The sequence below is a fragment of the Rattus norvegicus genome, chromosome 2, assembly GCF_021556685.1.
Source record: "Rattus norvegicus strain SHRSP/BbbUtx chromosome 2, alternate assembly SHRSP_T2T, whole genome shotgun sequence".
Taxonomy (NCBI): Eukaryota; Metazoa; Chordata; class Mammalia; order Rodentia; family Muridae; genus Rattus; species Rattus norvegicus.
In genome coordinates, this window is record NC_141535.1 from 36,652,749 (window position 1) to 36,669,650 (window position 16,902).

A 16,902-nucleotide genomic window follows, 5' to 3' on the forward strand; every position below is an offset into this window, starting at 1 on the left:
CATACATGTAGGCAGAGCACCAATATATAAGGTACGAATAAACTAAAAAGCCCCCAAACACTAGAATATAATGCTGTATGTGTACATGTTAATGTATGCAAGTATGTACGTGCACTATGTGTACAGGCCAGAGGAGGACATTGGGTTCCTTCTCAATAGGTCTCCACCTTATATTTATGTTGTATTTTGAGACAGGGTCTCTCACTGAACCTGCAGTTTGGATCCTGTTGGGCTGGTCTTCCTCCTCAGCACTGGAATTATAGGCACATGCTGCTTCACGTGGGCTTTTTATGTGGGTCCTAGACACCTACACCTAGGCCCTCATGTTTATGTGGAGAGCACCTTCCTGAGACTCTCCTGAGTCCCTCAATGACATTTAAACAGTTCCTACAAACAAGGTGGATCTGGTTTTGAAAACCTGCTACACAGTGGGTGTTAAAGTCAGTTTTGAGCACGGTCATTACTATTACTTAGTAAACAATATGAGTTAAAAATGGCTTCTGCATTTCATCAAGAGTTTGAACATTATCAAACTGTAATGTTATCAGAACAAAATTCCCACAAAGTATAATTTTTATTCCCCCTTCCCATATTCTGTAAAAAAAACTTGGGGTGTTAGTTTAAGTACAACATTTTACTATTTAATTTTTTTTTATTTTTATTCTATGTTACTCCAAACCTGGACAACAAAGTTTCTTACCTGACCTTCAAGAACACTGCAGCCCCTACAATGAACTACAGTGGAACGGAATGCTAGTACACACAACAGCTGCTGCCCTCAGTTATTTCAATGGAATAAGCAGTGGATCACCAGAGAAGCTGATTCTGTGAAGCCTAACTCCTTCTGCAAAGTTATAATCAACGATCCAAGTAAAGGTCACTGAGATTGTGCGACTTTATGTATCTTAATTATTCCTAATTAAAAGTGATTGTGAAAATGTGAAGCCAATACAGGGAGAATGTGACATTCTTACAACGCCAACATAGAGTAAGAATAAAGGGAACACCGAGACGTGTATTAAAGAAGCTGTTTGTCATTCTTTGTTTAAGAGATTACAACACATACAAGTGAATTTTATCAAAATACAGAACATTTCTTCTACTATATTCATAAAAATCAATTCCTATGTAAAAGTACTGAAAATCAACTAAAAATGAGTTAAAATTTACAAAGAGTTGTTAAAGGGTTTCAATCAAAATTATTAAAACTATACAGTACAATACCCAATTGATAACAGCTTGAAAGAAGTGCAATATTGAAGTTCAAATATTTTTAAAAGTGCTGACTATTTTGACTAGAAATGGAAATGAGTCCGACTCATTTGTAAAAATAATGTAGGTGGTGCTTTAGCTAGTCCTGTAAGAACAACCAATCAAGGTTGAAGAAAAGAGCATAACACATTAGAAATACCCAAATTATGCTTCTCTGAAATTAAAAAAAAATGGATTAAAGAACTGAGTATTGCTTTAATAAGAGTTTTCAGACTAGCTTCTACTAAAAACGGTTGCTGGTCTCCTATGGCACTTGTCTCTGGTCCAAATAACCGTGCATTACTTCTTACCACTGCATGTTACCCAAATTTTATTTGATTATATTGAACAAAAGCAAATAAAATTAATGGTTTGGATAAACAAAATTAATAAACTTCTATCAATACTTGTTACAGTAACTAGGAACAAAGGCAATTGGTGGTAAAACACTATCACATCGGTACATTTAGAAACCCTTTAAAGACTCTGAAGTGTGGAGTTCACATTGAATGCTCTCTGTAAGAACAGCCCTTAATCTTGACACTTTACACACTGGCAGGCTTCCGGGACCATCCGTCTGCTCTCCGCGGCAATTCTCTATCGCTGTGTCAGTCTCACCGACTTGCTTTGGTTTCCTAGCTCCATGCACACTCACGTTTCCTCTCACTTTACCAAGGCAACGCCAGGCCAACAAAACCAAGAGGCTTTCTGAAACCTTCTGATATTTTATATTATGGGTGAGACACAAAACTTAAAACTGGCTTTTTAGTTTCATTTGCTTATTATAACAAAAATTATAAATTAGGTTATGATGGAGTGCTAATTATAAAAATGAGGTTGCAAGTACCACCATTTATCAAAGAAAAAAGTATCAGAACTTCATAGTATGAGAAATGCATGGACATGCATCTACATAGTTAAAAACTTCAGTAACTAAAAAATTAAAAATTGAATCACCAGTAGCAAATGTATAGTCAATAGCTATGACAAGAATCGATCTTGTAGAGCTCATAAAATGCAATTATTGTCTTTTAAAAAGACATTACGTATTTTATTGCATTATTCTATTAATAAAAATACATTATCAGATAACTTTTTTTCACCATTTGCCTCAGATTTTTATAGGAAATAATGCTTTAATCTGGCCTTGAAAAGTGAACCCACCAGCACCAACTTCATGTACTCACTCTTCAGTATGCACATAGCAAAAGCCAACACTTCAAATCTCTTACCACAAGGAAAAAGTAGTTCGGCAGAAAAACCATTAATACCAGTTGGATAAAAGTTAGGACACAAAAGCTAGGAGACAGAGAGCACTGCAATCTGTCTCTGGGCTACAATCAAGGCTAACTATTGCCTTGCATACAGTCAGTCATGTGTATGAAATCCAAAAATAAACCTACAATCTATACAAAAACAACAGAACTTTGTTTTTGTAGCCTTGATTTGCTAAGTTTAAAAACCTAACAACAAATCTTAAATGATTTGAATCCAAGAGTCTCTTTCATCTTCTGTACAGTGAGTGGTTCTTCCCTCTAAGCACAAGCTCCATTATTTCAGTAATGTACAAGTTCCAAGCCAACAGTTTTTGTTCTTCTTTATATATAAAAATAAGCAAAATAGTCATTTCCCTTGTGTCTTCAATAATCTTGCTATCGTCCCCATTTTTTTTTTTTTTTTGTCTATACTGCTTATGAAGAAACTTCTCGTACAATGATGAGTTCTACTGCATTATGGAAAGTTTTTAACAAGGACACTGCTTGTCCATGTTCAATGTTGATAAAACTGTAGCCATTAGCCTAGAAGAAAGAGGAAAAGAACTGTTAGGAAAAATTTTAGAAATGTATTTGCAGTTCTAGATGTAATTTTCTGACAGTTCACAAACATCTTAAAAAAAAAAAAAGAACTATTCTAGCAATTTAGAAAAACATACTGGCTAATGAAGTGGCTCAGAGAGTAAGGCCATTTAATTGCATGTGGGGAGCCTTGAGTTTGATTCTGGGGACCGCCACCATAGAAGGAGAAAACAGACTCCTTCAAGTTGTTCTCTGACCTCTACACTCATGAAGTGAGCACATATCTGTACACACATATATGTAAAATTAAAAACACAAATAGACTAATTGCCCCTACACTATATACTTATGGAAATACAATCTCTGAAGAACTAACCAGGAGCTTGTGTTCTGTATGTGTATGGGGATTCTGCCTTCATATGTGCCAGGCTTACCAAACTGCAAGGGTTAACTGAAGGCAGTGTCTAGACTTCTGGTACCCAAAGAGGCCACAGAGGGTATTAGATGCCTTGACACTGGAGTACAGATGGCTGTTTCTGGGAACCCACCCTGCATCCTCTGGAAGAACAGCCAGTACTCTTAGCCACTGAGCCCCTTAGAAAATTCTAACATAGTGATGAGATACCGGAAGTACTTGTCCAAGACAGGATCAGACAGGTGTTGTGTGTATGTGTTAAAGTACACCCAGCCTTGCCAAGAGGAACTGAAGGCAATGTCCAGACTTCTCATTTACAGGAACCCTTGGTTCAAGACCAGCATACAGGCTATAGAAAGGCTAGTCGTTATTTATTGAGCTCTTACTCTGCAACCAGATTTCCATGTGGTTCAGAATAACCACTCCTCTCTCCCTGCCTCATGTGCGTGCGTGTGTGCGTGTGTAGAGGGAAAATAATAGTGGATACTACAGTTGAGTATGTCAAAATACAACCACTTTTGTTACCTGGTTCTTGTGAGTTTTCAGAGTTAGAAAATTATTTAAATATAAAATTAAAAATTAAAAAGTTGGAGTACCATGAGCTTGTCTGTCATTATTTGAATCACTTCAATTTTATTCTATGCACTGCTGGTGCAGGCACTAAGTTAACATTAAGAAGGGTTGAGCAGGATTCAACCTGAAATCTCTACTGTCAGCCATTAAACTCTAATGTGTCTATCATTTTGGTTTGAAGGTCACTTCTTGTTATCTGAACTAACAACAGTGGAGTAGAGGGAGGAAGTGGCCTATCCTTGTGTCCTAAGAGAAGGCCATAGTGATATTTAGGTAAAATGAATGACTGAAGAGTATTAGGAAAGGACTACAAATACAAAAAGTTTCTCAACTTTTGAAATTTTACTATTTGCTATAATGATAACTCACTTCCAAGTAAATGCCTTAAATTAGTAAATATTAACATTTCTAAACTTAAAATGATTTATCAAACGTATAATCATGATTTGTAATGTGTAAAGCAGAACTATTTAAAAATAAAATGTATATAAACACTAGAAAGTATTGTAAAATAAAATGATTATAAAATGAAAAAATAATAAAATTACTTAATTTTATTAATTACCTGAATAATTTTATCTCCTGGCTGTAGTAATTTTGATGCTGGTCCTTCGGGCTGTACCCTTGTTACAAATATACCCTTTAATGAACATTAACAAAAAATAGTTATTTATTGCCAAACTACAAACTGAAAGCACGAATCAATAACAAGGAAATATTTTTTCAATACATGTTAATATGCGAATATAGTGGAAACTGTCTCCTTTACTTTTCAGAATAACACTCTGACAGGTCACAATAATTTCTCCCTCTGACTTTATCAATGTAGCAATATCACTTCTACTGCTTTTTTGGAGAAACAATAACAAAACTAGAAATAACAGTAATATCATCAATATTCACACTTTTGGTTAAATTCTTTCCTTCAAACAACATGGAATGATCAAATTTCAAAAACTAAAGGAAATAAAGAAAGAAAAAGAATGAGAGCCATATAGATTTATATTTTCACTTCAGTATGGGATTAATAAATGACACCTTATGAATATTCAAGGACACATTACAAAACAACTTACATCATCATCAGGTCTGAAAGGGTTTCCTCTACCCCCGACACCTCCTGATATGCTAAATCCAAGTTCTGGATCCTTTTCTACTCTTACTCGAATCTGATTTAATATGAAAATAAAGGAAATATTACTATATCAGAAAAAATACAATAATATCCTATTTATATACTGGTGAATTAAATTTAAGCAGAATATTTAAGGATTCATGAAAAGCCTTTGGGCAGATAAGATGACATGACAACATAGAACAGCATTAATGTTAATGAGTTAGTGAGTTAAAGGCACAGTGGGATCACAAAGTGTAGCCCCTAACTTTACTACTGATGAACTTAGTTCATCAGCTGATGCTGGCCCTATTTAACTTTCGGCCAGCATGATTTTTAATGGCACGGTGCACACCTACAGAACACATATTCCCATCAGTTTTCACTTACAGACCATCTAAATTCCATGCTGTCATTGCCATAAGATATGGCATAATAAGATACTTATGACGGTCAGAGCTGGTTTTAAGAAATCAACTCCCAATTCCCTCTGTTTATATGCTTCAGGGGAGTTAGGATGTTAAGATCAGATCAACTGACAGCAGTTTTTATAAACGACTGTAAAATGAGACTCCAAAAACATTTTCTTGAGACAGGGTCTCACCATGCAGTTCTGGCTGACCTGGAGTCAGCTGTGTAGTAGACCAGGTTGGTTAAACTCACAGAGATCCTTCTGTCTCTGGCCCTTATGTGCTGGATTGTATTTTGACACAGGGTCTCACTAAATAGCCTAAGCTAGTCTGGACCGTCTGATGCATCCAAGCTGGCCTTGAGTACACTACTCTCCAGCCTCAGGCGTCAGGGTGCTGTACACAGTGGGTGGTAGAAGCTAAATTCTGTTACAGGATGCTCCTGTTTACACAGACTCAGTCAAAACAGAATGTCATCACTACCAAAGGTTTCAATACAATCAGCATCATCTCATAATCAACAACTAAGGCATATGAAAGCATGACCTATAAGCTTGAAGACCAAACCTCCAGCCCAGTCTGGAGACTACAGCTGTATTTCTAACTCTAGGAGCCAAGCCTCTGGGGTAGAATGGAGACTAAATGGTCTACAATTTACAGTCTTAGAAGAGGATCTACTGGAGCACCATCAATCCATTTTGTACAAGTAATAGCCTTAGAATTAAAAAATACCACACCCCAACACTAAATTTTATGTTACATGATTATAAAGCCAAGTTAAAAACTACAAAGTTTAATACTTTAGAAAACTAAACTTTATAAATAAAACAGTAAAAACTACTGTTAAAATTCAATATGGAGTTACTGCTGTACACCTATAAGGATATATGAAAAGTTTTAATTTCATATTTCAAACAGTCTTCGTCTTACCTCTTGCTTTGCCAGTTCATGGCCTTGTCTAGGAGAACAATGGGGATGTGTATATGGAGGCTGGTGGGCCACTTTCAGCATCAAATAATCAATTAGTTGTTCTCTAGAGGGATGCCTTGCCACAGATGCCTGAGGGGGATGATGTGTTTGACTATAATTTGCCTGAGGCCTGAGAGGCTGGCCCATTTGTCCATTACTCAAAGGCATCTAAGAAAAACATGAATTATCTTAATATTCTTCTTAGATTAATACAAAAGCACTAGAGTTCTAACATTCTACATCATTCAATACTGAGTTACTATATTCTTCTAAATCATTTGATTAAACCACTATATTTCTCTAAAACTATGTTTCCAAAACAAAAGTTATTACTGTCTTAATTCTAAACTTGGTTGAATGTTTACTTATTGAATCTAATGGCAAACTTTTAAAGGAAGGCCTCATGTATATTTTACTGTTACTTTGACCAAATGTTAAAATAGAAAACAAGTATATTGAAAAACCTTAACTATTGATATACCTAAAACAGAACAAATCTTTATTTACTAAAAACCTTAAATTTGTTAGCCTATTAGAAGGGTATCTCTTCATACCAAATCATAACACACATACACAAAAAAAGTGTATTTTTTTCTCCTGACTGTCCTGGAGTACACTCAGTAGACCAGGCTGGCCTCAAACTCAGAGATGCCGATGCCCCTGCCCCTGCCCCTGCCCCTGCCCCTGCCCCTGCCCCTGCCCCTGCCCCTGCCCCTGCCCCTGCCCCTGCCCCTGCCCCTGCCTTCCTAATGCTGAGATTAAGGACATGTACCACCACCGTTCACCTAAAAAGGTAGATTTTTTTTTTTTTAATGTTTTTTCCACTGCAGGAAAAAAATAATTTAAGAGTGCAGCTTTTTCTTGATTTGAATATATTTGCTACCTCTATTTCTTCCTTTTCAGAACAAGTCAATTCAGCTATCTACATAGGTATTAAGTGATTTATTGTTTATGTATGTGCGCATGTATTAGCAATTTTCAAGCTCTCTAAATATTAGTTCTGTGTAATATTAAAATTCCAAGACTTAAGTACTGATGTTCTATTTTATTTTCAACAAGAGGAAAAAAGAACCCACCACCAGATTTAAACCACCTTTAATACCAACCACGTGTTAAGAAGCTGACCCTGGATTTAGACTTAGGATTATACTTGAGGCAATTAGTTTTTCTGTTCTATGAAGGATCTAGCAAAGAAGTAAGCCTACATTTATGTTATAAATGTTCATATGTAAAAGGACTTTTAAACAGAAGAGGAAATAAATACTTCAGTTACTTAATCACTTAAAATATCTTTGTTGGCTAGCAGAAAAGTATTTTTGAGCAGAAAGTAGCAGAAAACAAACATTTTTAAAAATTATCCAAAACTAGGTTTGGCAAAAGTTTCAGAACTGTATATTGTGAACTTTACCTTGCTAAAAGTAGAGAAAAGTTTGGTGTTTGGTAAGAAAACCTATTCCAAAAGGACACTTTTGGTCACTGTTACACTAAACTTTCTCAAGTCTATGGGTAGTTCATGACAGTGGACAAAAATGATAATATTCTGTGACAAATCTTATACTGGGATAGGCACTATATTATGCTTACATGTCTGGAAAAAAATCTACTACAGGTATTTGTTACTGGATAACTGCAGATTTAAAGCTACTAATGTATCAGAAAGCGCTCTACCTGGCTGTGCTACTGTCTTACTATTTACATACAATTCTATAGGGCCCCCACTTTTTTCTCTGTTTATACCATTTATTCCATATGCAGACTTCATTATCCTCCTCTGACAAAAACCAAGATAATGCCTTCTTCAAATGCTCTGTCCCAGTTACAACTCCACCTTCTAGATGCCTGAACGGCTCTTTTTGTTGCTAGTGTTAAGTAACACTTATTTATGTGTGTATATATGCATGCGTGCAGGTGCATGCATGGCCATGACATGTGTGTAAGGAGTCTGTTTTCTTTTCCCACCATGTAGGTTCCAGAGATTGAGCTCATGTTGTCAGACTTGAGGACAACTGCCCTTATCCATTGAGCTGTCTTTCTTGCTTGGCTCTCCTTGACTTTAGCCCACGCTGGCCTCAAACTCTTGATCTTCCAGTCTTGGGTTTCAAGTACTAAAACATATGTGATTATGAGCCTATCCTATTCTTAGGACCTGCTGACAACCGGCTACTTGGTTCTGTCTAATCAGTATTAAATAAAAGGAACATATTAAGCTATGTTTAGCCAATGTCTCATGAAATTAAAAAAAAGTTAAGAACAAAGTTATAAAGATGCATATTGAAAAGAAAAGGAAACTGAATGATAACTTTGACTTAAGAGGAAAAGGGATAAAATAAGAAAGCACGTATTAGCTCACATATGGTATGCCTAGATGCTTAGCCTCAAGAGTAAATTGAGAGTTTTCGATAAGAAACGTGACCCATAGTTGTGTCTGATTACATTAGGGGTATATAATTGGTTAAAACTAGAAAGTGGCTAAGAGAGAATGAAAATTATCTCTGACATTGACAAAATAATTTATATGTAAGTTTTTATGTATAAAATACTAAAAACCATAATGATCACCTGTTCTATTATATATAAATGTCTTTCAAGATGATTTCTAACTATATTTAAAATTTTTCAAATGATCTTAGTTAACAGTAAAAGATTGTAGAATGCAGAATTTAAGATAAAGTCATCTTTTAACTTCCCAAATAGGTTTTTATTATCAAGAACACAATTTATTCTTGATCAAATAAATACTAAAGTAAGCAGGTGGAACTATAGAAACCAAAGTAACTATAAAATGATTCTCTAGTGTAAAATATCATGGAATATACTGGGAAACAGCAGAGTCAAATTCTATCCTGTATTTATGAATCATTTCAAAATAATCCTACATAATGAATGAAAGAAAGGCCTCATAAAATATTTGCAGTCGAAGTACATGAAATTTCAAACACTGCGATGCATAGCTGGTGTCTCTGGTGTGGGCACCTACTTTCATCAGGCTGTCTCGAAGATCTCTGTGACTAAGTGCACCCAGTGGGTGGTTCTGCTCTCCTGACATGAATCTATCATCTTGGCAACAATCTCCTGGACTGGATGTCTGGGGATGCTTCAAATAAGGAAGAAAAAGGTAAACAAATTATATACTTTAAGATGTGAAACAGAACAATGATGGCTCATGAAAGGAGGAGGAAACACTGCTAGACTGCAGAAGGAGAAAGACTCAGACTGCACGCTGTGATCATCACTGCCTTCGTGCCTTTACCTTTCTTCAAAGGTACACGTAAAAGTTCATAATGTATACCATTTTTTGTTCTTTCTTTTTATTTATACTCCTAAGTTAGTATCTCTAATCAATAAATGTAGTCAGTGGTTAAATTCTCTCCAATTTTAAGAGGAATTAATACATTACTGTTAAGCACTAAGGAAAGTGTTTTTCATTAAAAGAAAATGGACTTTGACCTTATGGTTCTACATAGAAAGTTCCCTGAATTATAGTGATGTGCAATCTCAATAAGCTAACTGTATGAAACTCGCTGGCTGTAATTCTGTCACATGAACATTAGCTCAGTATTTTAAAGGCACTGTTTTACAGAATGCTTTAAAAATTAATTGAGGGGCTGGAGAGATGGCTCAGCAGAAGAGCACTGATCGTTCTTCCAGAGGTCCTGAGTTCAATTCCCAGCAACCACATGGTGGCTCACAGTCATTTATAATGGGATCCGATGCCTTCTTCTGGTGCATCAGAAGATGGCTACATGTGTACTCATATACATAAAATAAACAAGTAAGCTTTTAAAAAATTCATATCTTCATATGTTAAATAGTTACTCATTACAGTTTAACTTAATGAGAACCTTAAAGGGAAAAAAAAGGCTCAATGTCATTCTCTCTGAATATTTATTACACATGATATGAATAAAATATCAATATTTACATTATGCTTATGCTAAACACACCTAATTTAGAAAATAAAACACAGTACACTGTTTTACTATTATTTTCAACCTTTCAAAATAGAATATTCCTAGCACCAAAGAAACATATCAATTTTATATTGAAAAGTAACTCAAAATACACTCCATTATAATGCACCATGGAACATGTAACAAGTTTAAGGATTTGGAATTTAATCTTTAAAAAAAAATGAAACAGACCTATCATGTCCAATTATTTGCTAGTTCAACACATGGCTAAGCACTTTTTCGTGTGATTTGATCTAATTTTGTCTACTAACAGTATGTATTTCATTTTTCTTCTCTTATTGTAACATATTTCTAGAATACATAATGATAAACATAGCTCACTGTTGAAACTTAAACTCCAGCCTGAACAGACAGCTAGTGTTATGCACTTAAAACAGCAAGCACATCATGAGTGAAAGACTGAACTTCAAGCCAGACGGGCTTTAAATTTAATAAAAATACAGGCAAAATATTAATGTAAAACAAATTGGAAAGAACAATTGTTCTAAATGACTATGAATGCCATTCGTGATCTGCTGAAATCAAAAGCTGGCTCAGCCTTTTCTTCCTCTTTTACCCTAAGACACTCCAATGACTGTTACTGCTATACAGCAAAGAGACCAAGTAATGGCTAATGGCAGAGTATAGGCCAAGACCAGCTCAGAGCAGCCACAACGAACTGAATCTGGGAAACAGTTCCTGCCCTGGTACATAACAGAGTACAGCCAGGGACAAAGGCAAGGGAGACTGACAAAAAATAGAGAGCCTAGAAGGAAAGAGTCCGGTGGAAGTTACCCATAAGAAAGAATAAAGTAAGGTTGTAGAGAAGAAAGGGCTTTCGGACCACAGGAATATTTATTTAGGAGCTGTGCTACCTCTTTATGTCCTTACTGAGCCACGACAGATTTGTATTTACTTTTAAGCTTTCACTAGAATAATAAATCTTTCACCACTAAAGACCATGATGAAATGTGTTCAATTAAGTATTTGGATTTTTCCTTTCCGCTGATACTTTTACAACTTCTCCAGTCTCATATTTAATCATATTCTGTGAAACATGATTAAATTCCAGTGCATATAATGCTTATTACTCGAATTAAAATCTAGCTGGCTAAGCCATCAACATGTGGTGACCAAAGAAACAGGGACAGATACTGTAGAACTAAGTCATGAACTCAGAAAATACCAAGATTTCTAACTTGCACAAGTTTTTCCCCTAGAAATGTCCAAACAATCTGAATTCTCTCATGTATGTGCTAAAAGTGGTGGCCTACTGTAGGTACTCACTCGAAAACTGTGCCCACCAGAACCTCTTCCGTCTGCAACATTCAGGGCAAGGCTGCCCTGGCTGCCATGCAGATCCCTAGAGCTGCCATAGTGAGAGCTGCTTACAGCAGTGAGATTGGAACTAAAGGACCTTGACAGCATGCTCTGAATAAAGAGAGGATAGAGGTACAGAGATTAGTACAGCATGCAAACCCACAAGACATGTTATACACACACACACACACACACACACACACACACACAGAGAGAGAGAGAGAGAGAAATGTATTACAAGTAACCCCACCCACACCACGAAAAATGTCATGCAACACTGGAATTCAGAGCCTGAAAGAAATTGGTATATAGGGCTACATAACAACAAACATATACATGAAGAACATGTATAATCATAGCTGCTCAGATGCTTAAGAACATCTGAACATGTTAATAAGTTGCTTTTGTTTATTAAATACTACCATTTCTTTTATGCCTAATGTATATGTTAGAAATAGAAATTGATATATAGTTGTATATAAGCCACTTTTTATTATCAGATGAAATTTACCAGCAATTAGTAATTCTGAGTCAAATTTCTGAAGGCTATATTTCATTCTACAGGAATTCTTGTTGAATAATATCAACATTTAAACACACATGCTATAGCCAAATGCATTTGTGATAAGCACCTGAGTATCAGTTATTTCACTCTTTCAAAATTTATTTTCCACATTTTAAAAAATATTTTAAATTTTAAGATGCAACTTTAAAAAAGATTTTCTATTTTTTTATTTGAACATATGTCCTGTGCACATGTCTATGTATAGCCATGTATGTAGGTGCCCACAGAGACCTGGGGGAAGAGTCAGATCCCTTAAGTTGGAGTTATGGGGCTTGATGGCTTAACTAGGGAAACAATATTTAAGGAATGGGCTAAAATAGGGGAATGAAACAATAATTATTTACAAACTGCTCTTAGGAAACATAGGGCTTCTCCAGATTTGAAGTTGATAATACCAAGAAATGAGAAAGAATTGCAAAAGAGAAAAAAACCTATAAAATTATTACTCCTCTTTCTGTGGACTCTAAGGAGATTTGAACCTGTTAACCTGATCAAATGCTAGGTATACTGCCCTAGGCACTGCTGTTCAGTGTTGCTGATGGTTATCTAATAGCACAAACCAGGGCTGAGTCCACACTTGAGTGTTAGCAAGGTCCTAGACCAGTGGTCCTCAACCTTCCTAATGCTGAGACCCTTCAAAGTTCCACATGTTGTGGTGTCCCCTGCAAGTTTTCCTCTCACCACTGTGCATGTATACACACACACACTAAATGTAATTTAAACATTTAAAAATTGGTAGTTGTGTGTGTTGGTGGTAATTCCAGCACTAAAACTGGTAGTTGTGTGTGTTGGTGGTAATTCCAGCACTTTCAGGGATTGGAAACGGGGGTTGGTTCTAGAAAACAAACAAAATCAGAAGAATACAGTCTAGAAAGAATACAGCGGACCTAAAGATAACAGCAATGCTATTCTGGTATTTGCTAGAAATATTTCCTAAGCAGTGAGCTGGCCTATACTACAGCATTCTCACTAGTCATTTAGTACTCAAGGAGGTAGGACTATGGCAAACCTAAAAACAAGGACAACTCCATGTAACAGAGTAAGTGGTATGTACCCTAGGAAAGACAGCTCTCCTGGCAGCTGTGGGTTTGTATCCAATGTCCCAGTTCCTGTTCTCACAAGTTTTCTATTTCATTAATTCACTGAATTAGTTTTTGACTTATAGGACACAACTGCAAAACTATTGTCATATTTTCTAAGAAACTGTATATCAAATTTCTAAATTCATATTTTATGCAATAGAAAACAGAAAAGCTAAAAAGCTCACTCAATAATGAAGTAGGTATTACTTGCTTCATATTTACTTTAGTCCAGACCCACTCCTGTCAAACAGAACAGTGAGAGAACAGCTACTTACACTGTAAACTACACCAAATAAAAACCTTCTTCCATATAAGAAACCCCTTCTTTATATCTGGCAATAGTGGAATTCCTAACAGCCACTTACCCAAAGCAAAAACCTTCAAGTTCTGTCCCTTATTCACAGCGACTTTAGAAATATTCAACCAGAAACAAATGCTAAGGATGTCTACTCTACTTCAAGTCTCCTGAATTCATTCCTATATCTCAATAAACTGATAAACACTTCATTTGCTCCTACCTGTGTCTCTGAAACAGCCTCTTTGACAATAACTTTTTCCTTCTAAAATCCATTTCTACACGTGCAATACAACTTTATTAAAAATTAGAGCCGTGGGGTTGGGGATTTAGCTCAGTGGTAGAGCGCTTGCCTAGGAAGTGCAAGGGCCTGGGTTCGGTCCCCAGCTCCGAAAAAAAGAACCAAAAAAAAAAAAAAAAAAAAAAATTAGAGCCATGCTCGTCCTCTCTCAGCTTAAGAAAATTTAAAATTCCCAACAAAATGAACACAGCCTCAACAGTATGGTGTAGAGATATAGCAAACAGAAAAGACAAAGGAGCTATAGCTCACAGATATTAGCTAAAAATCTAACAATTACAGGCTGAGATTTAATACAACTGGATAGAAGGTAATAACCACATTTTAGGCATTATTTTATCAAAAATATTTAAAAATTTAAAAATAGTAGACTAGCTATGTTCAGCTGTATTTAAAATTTGTTACATATTTAATAAGAAATGGTAATTTTAAAATAAAATCAGTATATGTGCACATATATGTGCTGAGTCTTAATAAAAACATATGTGGGAGCAGGTGAGCAGGGGAAGCAAGGACCCTATAGCACAGGCTGGTTTCAGACTGGAGATGCTCCTGCAGCCCCCTAAGTGCTGCAATTACAGGTGTTATGATGCCATACCTGGCTTAAAGCGTGTTCTTTATACATTTGAGCCACGTGGCAGTGTAGTAACATCACTTTTACAGGATTTTGCTTTTTAATTCCTTTCAAAAAACACAATTTACCAATAAGATTATGAAGAACACAAGCACTAGTTATTTTAGCAATATGTCCCAGTTGCATTAAGCCACAAAACACTCAACTGACTTGTTCGAGTACTCAAGATGCAGTCTAGCAATGTCAGGAATAAATGCCATGCCAGAGTCACCTGTGTCAGTGATGATGTTAGTTCATTTAATACAAACTGGAGAGAAAAAAGGCTTTTTCGATGAAATATTTACATTTGGAAATACATTTTCTGTTATTTTAGTAATTATACATTAAATTGATATTTTCTTAAAATATTTACATAATCACTGGTAGTGAGCAGAAAACACTGAACACAGTTGGTATACGTACTGTATCTAGTATGTGTGTACTAGCTACAAGGGACATACAGGCATGTCCATTGGAGATTCTGAGGAGTTCGAAAGCAGCTTGCACAACCAGCTTACCTGGCTTCAGTTAAATATAGAACTATGTTCCCAACAACAAGGGAAAACAGATTATAAGTAGATTAAAAACTCAGAGTGTCTTATTTCACTGATTAAAAACAAAGGATGAACCAATTCTAAGAAAAGTAAATTCATAAAGAGAATAAAAAAACTCATGTTCAGTTACCTTTTCTAACTTTTTGGCCTCAATGTGTCGAAGTACTTGTTCCCGCCAGTCATGAGGAACTTTACTTTTCCCTGGAGGATCTAATAAAGAATGCTCAGAACCAACCCTTGCATTGGGTCTTTTGGAAGGACTAGTCCGTGAGTAATTGAAATCACTGACTGACATAGTTCTCTCTGGTATTTCACTTATAGAGGGCCGGGCACTCTGAGGCCTTGATGTATTTGGGCCATCAATGCTGAATGCTCGTGCGGAAAGAGGTCTTTGTGATCCTGACGTGACTGGAGTTCTTCCCATTGAATGTAACTCTCTGTATGATAAATAATCCCCTTCAGTACGCCTCGTGGGACCAGGATCACCAAGATTTACAGACGCTGTTGAAGACACACTACTCTGTCGCTGAACAGTAGTCCGAGATACTGCTGGCACTAGCCGGTCATTCGGAGAGACAGCCCACATTTCTCCATGTCTGGTTGGGGCAAGTCGCTGATGTAAATGGTATGCAGTATTGGCTCTAACATTGTTATGGTTAGAGAAATTCATATTGGCAGAATGCTTTGTGTAACTGTGATTTTCTGCACTCTCAGATCTTGGAAGGCGCTGAGGAGGAAAACTGACAGGATCTATCTGTGGATTTTGTTTAGGGTGCCACAGAGTGTCTTTCATTGCAGCACTGCCACTGTATTGGACATTATATTGTGGAGGACCATACAGTTGAGGTATAGACTGTGGGCCAGGTACTATGGAAGCCCTTATTATATCTGGGTCTTCAGGGTTGTGATTTGAATCAAACTTGAAAACTGCCTTTGTACCTGACAGTAACTCAGAAGATGAGGAAGAGGCGGTGAACACCTGCAGGGGCTGATCATACAGCAGTGTGGCCGACTTGCTCCTGACTATGTTTTTCCCATCCATAGTAGAAGCGACTTTCACTGTTGCACTTGGTGGCTGAGGACCATCGTCACTAAGAATGTCATAGATTTTTAGGCCTCCAGTCTCCATGTTAGTTATACTATGAGATTTCACAACAGATCCGGCTGGACCGCTTCTCTGAGGAGATAGATCTTCCGTGCTTTTAGAAATACCCACATCAGCAGGACTGGTATTCTGTGGTTCAATCCTACCAGGAGACTGTGCAGTATCCTCAGAAAGACCATTTACCTTATTTATGGACTCCGAATTTAGAAATTTATTTCCATTTTCAATATGCTCAGCTTCACTTTTAGAATGAATACTTAAAAAGCCTGTTCCAAGCACTATATCCTGCATCTTTGATCTTTCCATTATTTCTGGTTGAAAAATATTATTGGTCACCAGTTTATTAAGATTCATGTTAATATGGTCTAATTGGTGAGAATCCTCAGATGTGGCTTTTGAATCAACATCTTTTTCAATCAGAACTAATTGCTCTTCAATATTCAAATCATACTCAGGTAACTTAAAATCCTTTTTATCATTAATTTTGAATTTTTCCTCTGGTGAATTGTTTAAATTAACTCCATTTTGCAAAAGGCTGTTAAAATTTTCATCTTCTTGTCTAAAATAAAAGAGAATTTTATGAGAGAGAAAA

General features: G+C 36.2%; 1 protein-coding gene across 41 annotated transcripts in view; it reads right to left on the minus strand.

The window, feature by feature from the left end:
- Window positions 1-632: 632 nt before the first annotated feature.
- Erbin (erbb2 interacting protein) overlaps window positions 633-16,902 on the minus strand; it is a 101,742-nt gene continuing 85,472 nt past the window's right edge. For 8 of the 41 annotated variants that reach the window (XM_087628207.1, XM_087628197.1, XM_087628332.1 and 5 more), the window contains 7 exons: window positions 15,336-16,869; window positions 11,766-11,909; window positions 9,506-9,622; window positions 6,490-6,696; window positions 5,112-5,204; window positions 4,601-4,675; window positions 1,019-3,050 (listed from right to left, as the gene is read on the minus strand). In XM_087628207.1, coding sequence (XP_087484333.1) covers window positions 2,943-3,050; window positions 4,601-4,675; window positions 5,112-5,204; window positions 6,490-6,696; window positions 9,506-9,622; window positions 11,766-11,909; window positions 15,336-16,869 — 2,278 coding nt within the window. In that variant the 3' untranslated portion in view covers window positions 1,019-2,942. 41 annotated transcript variants of the gene reach the window in all.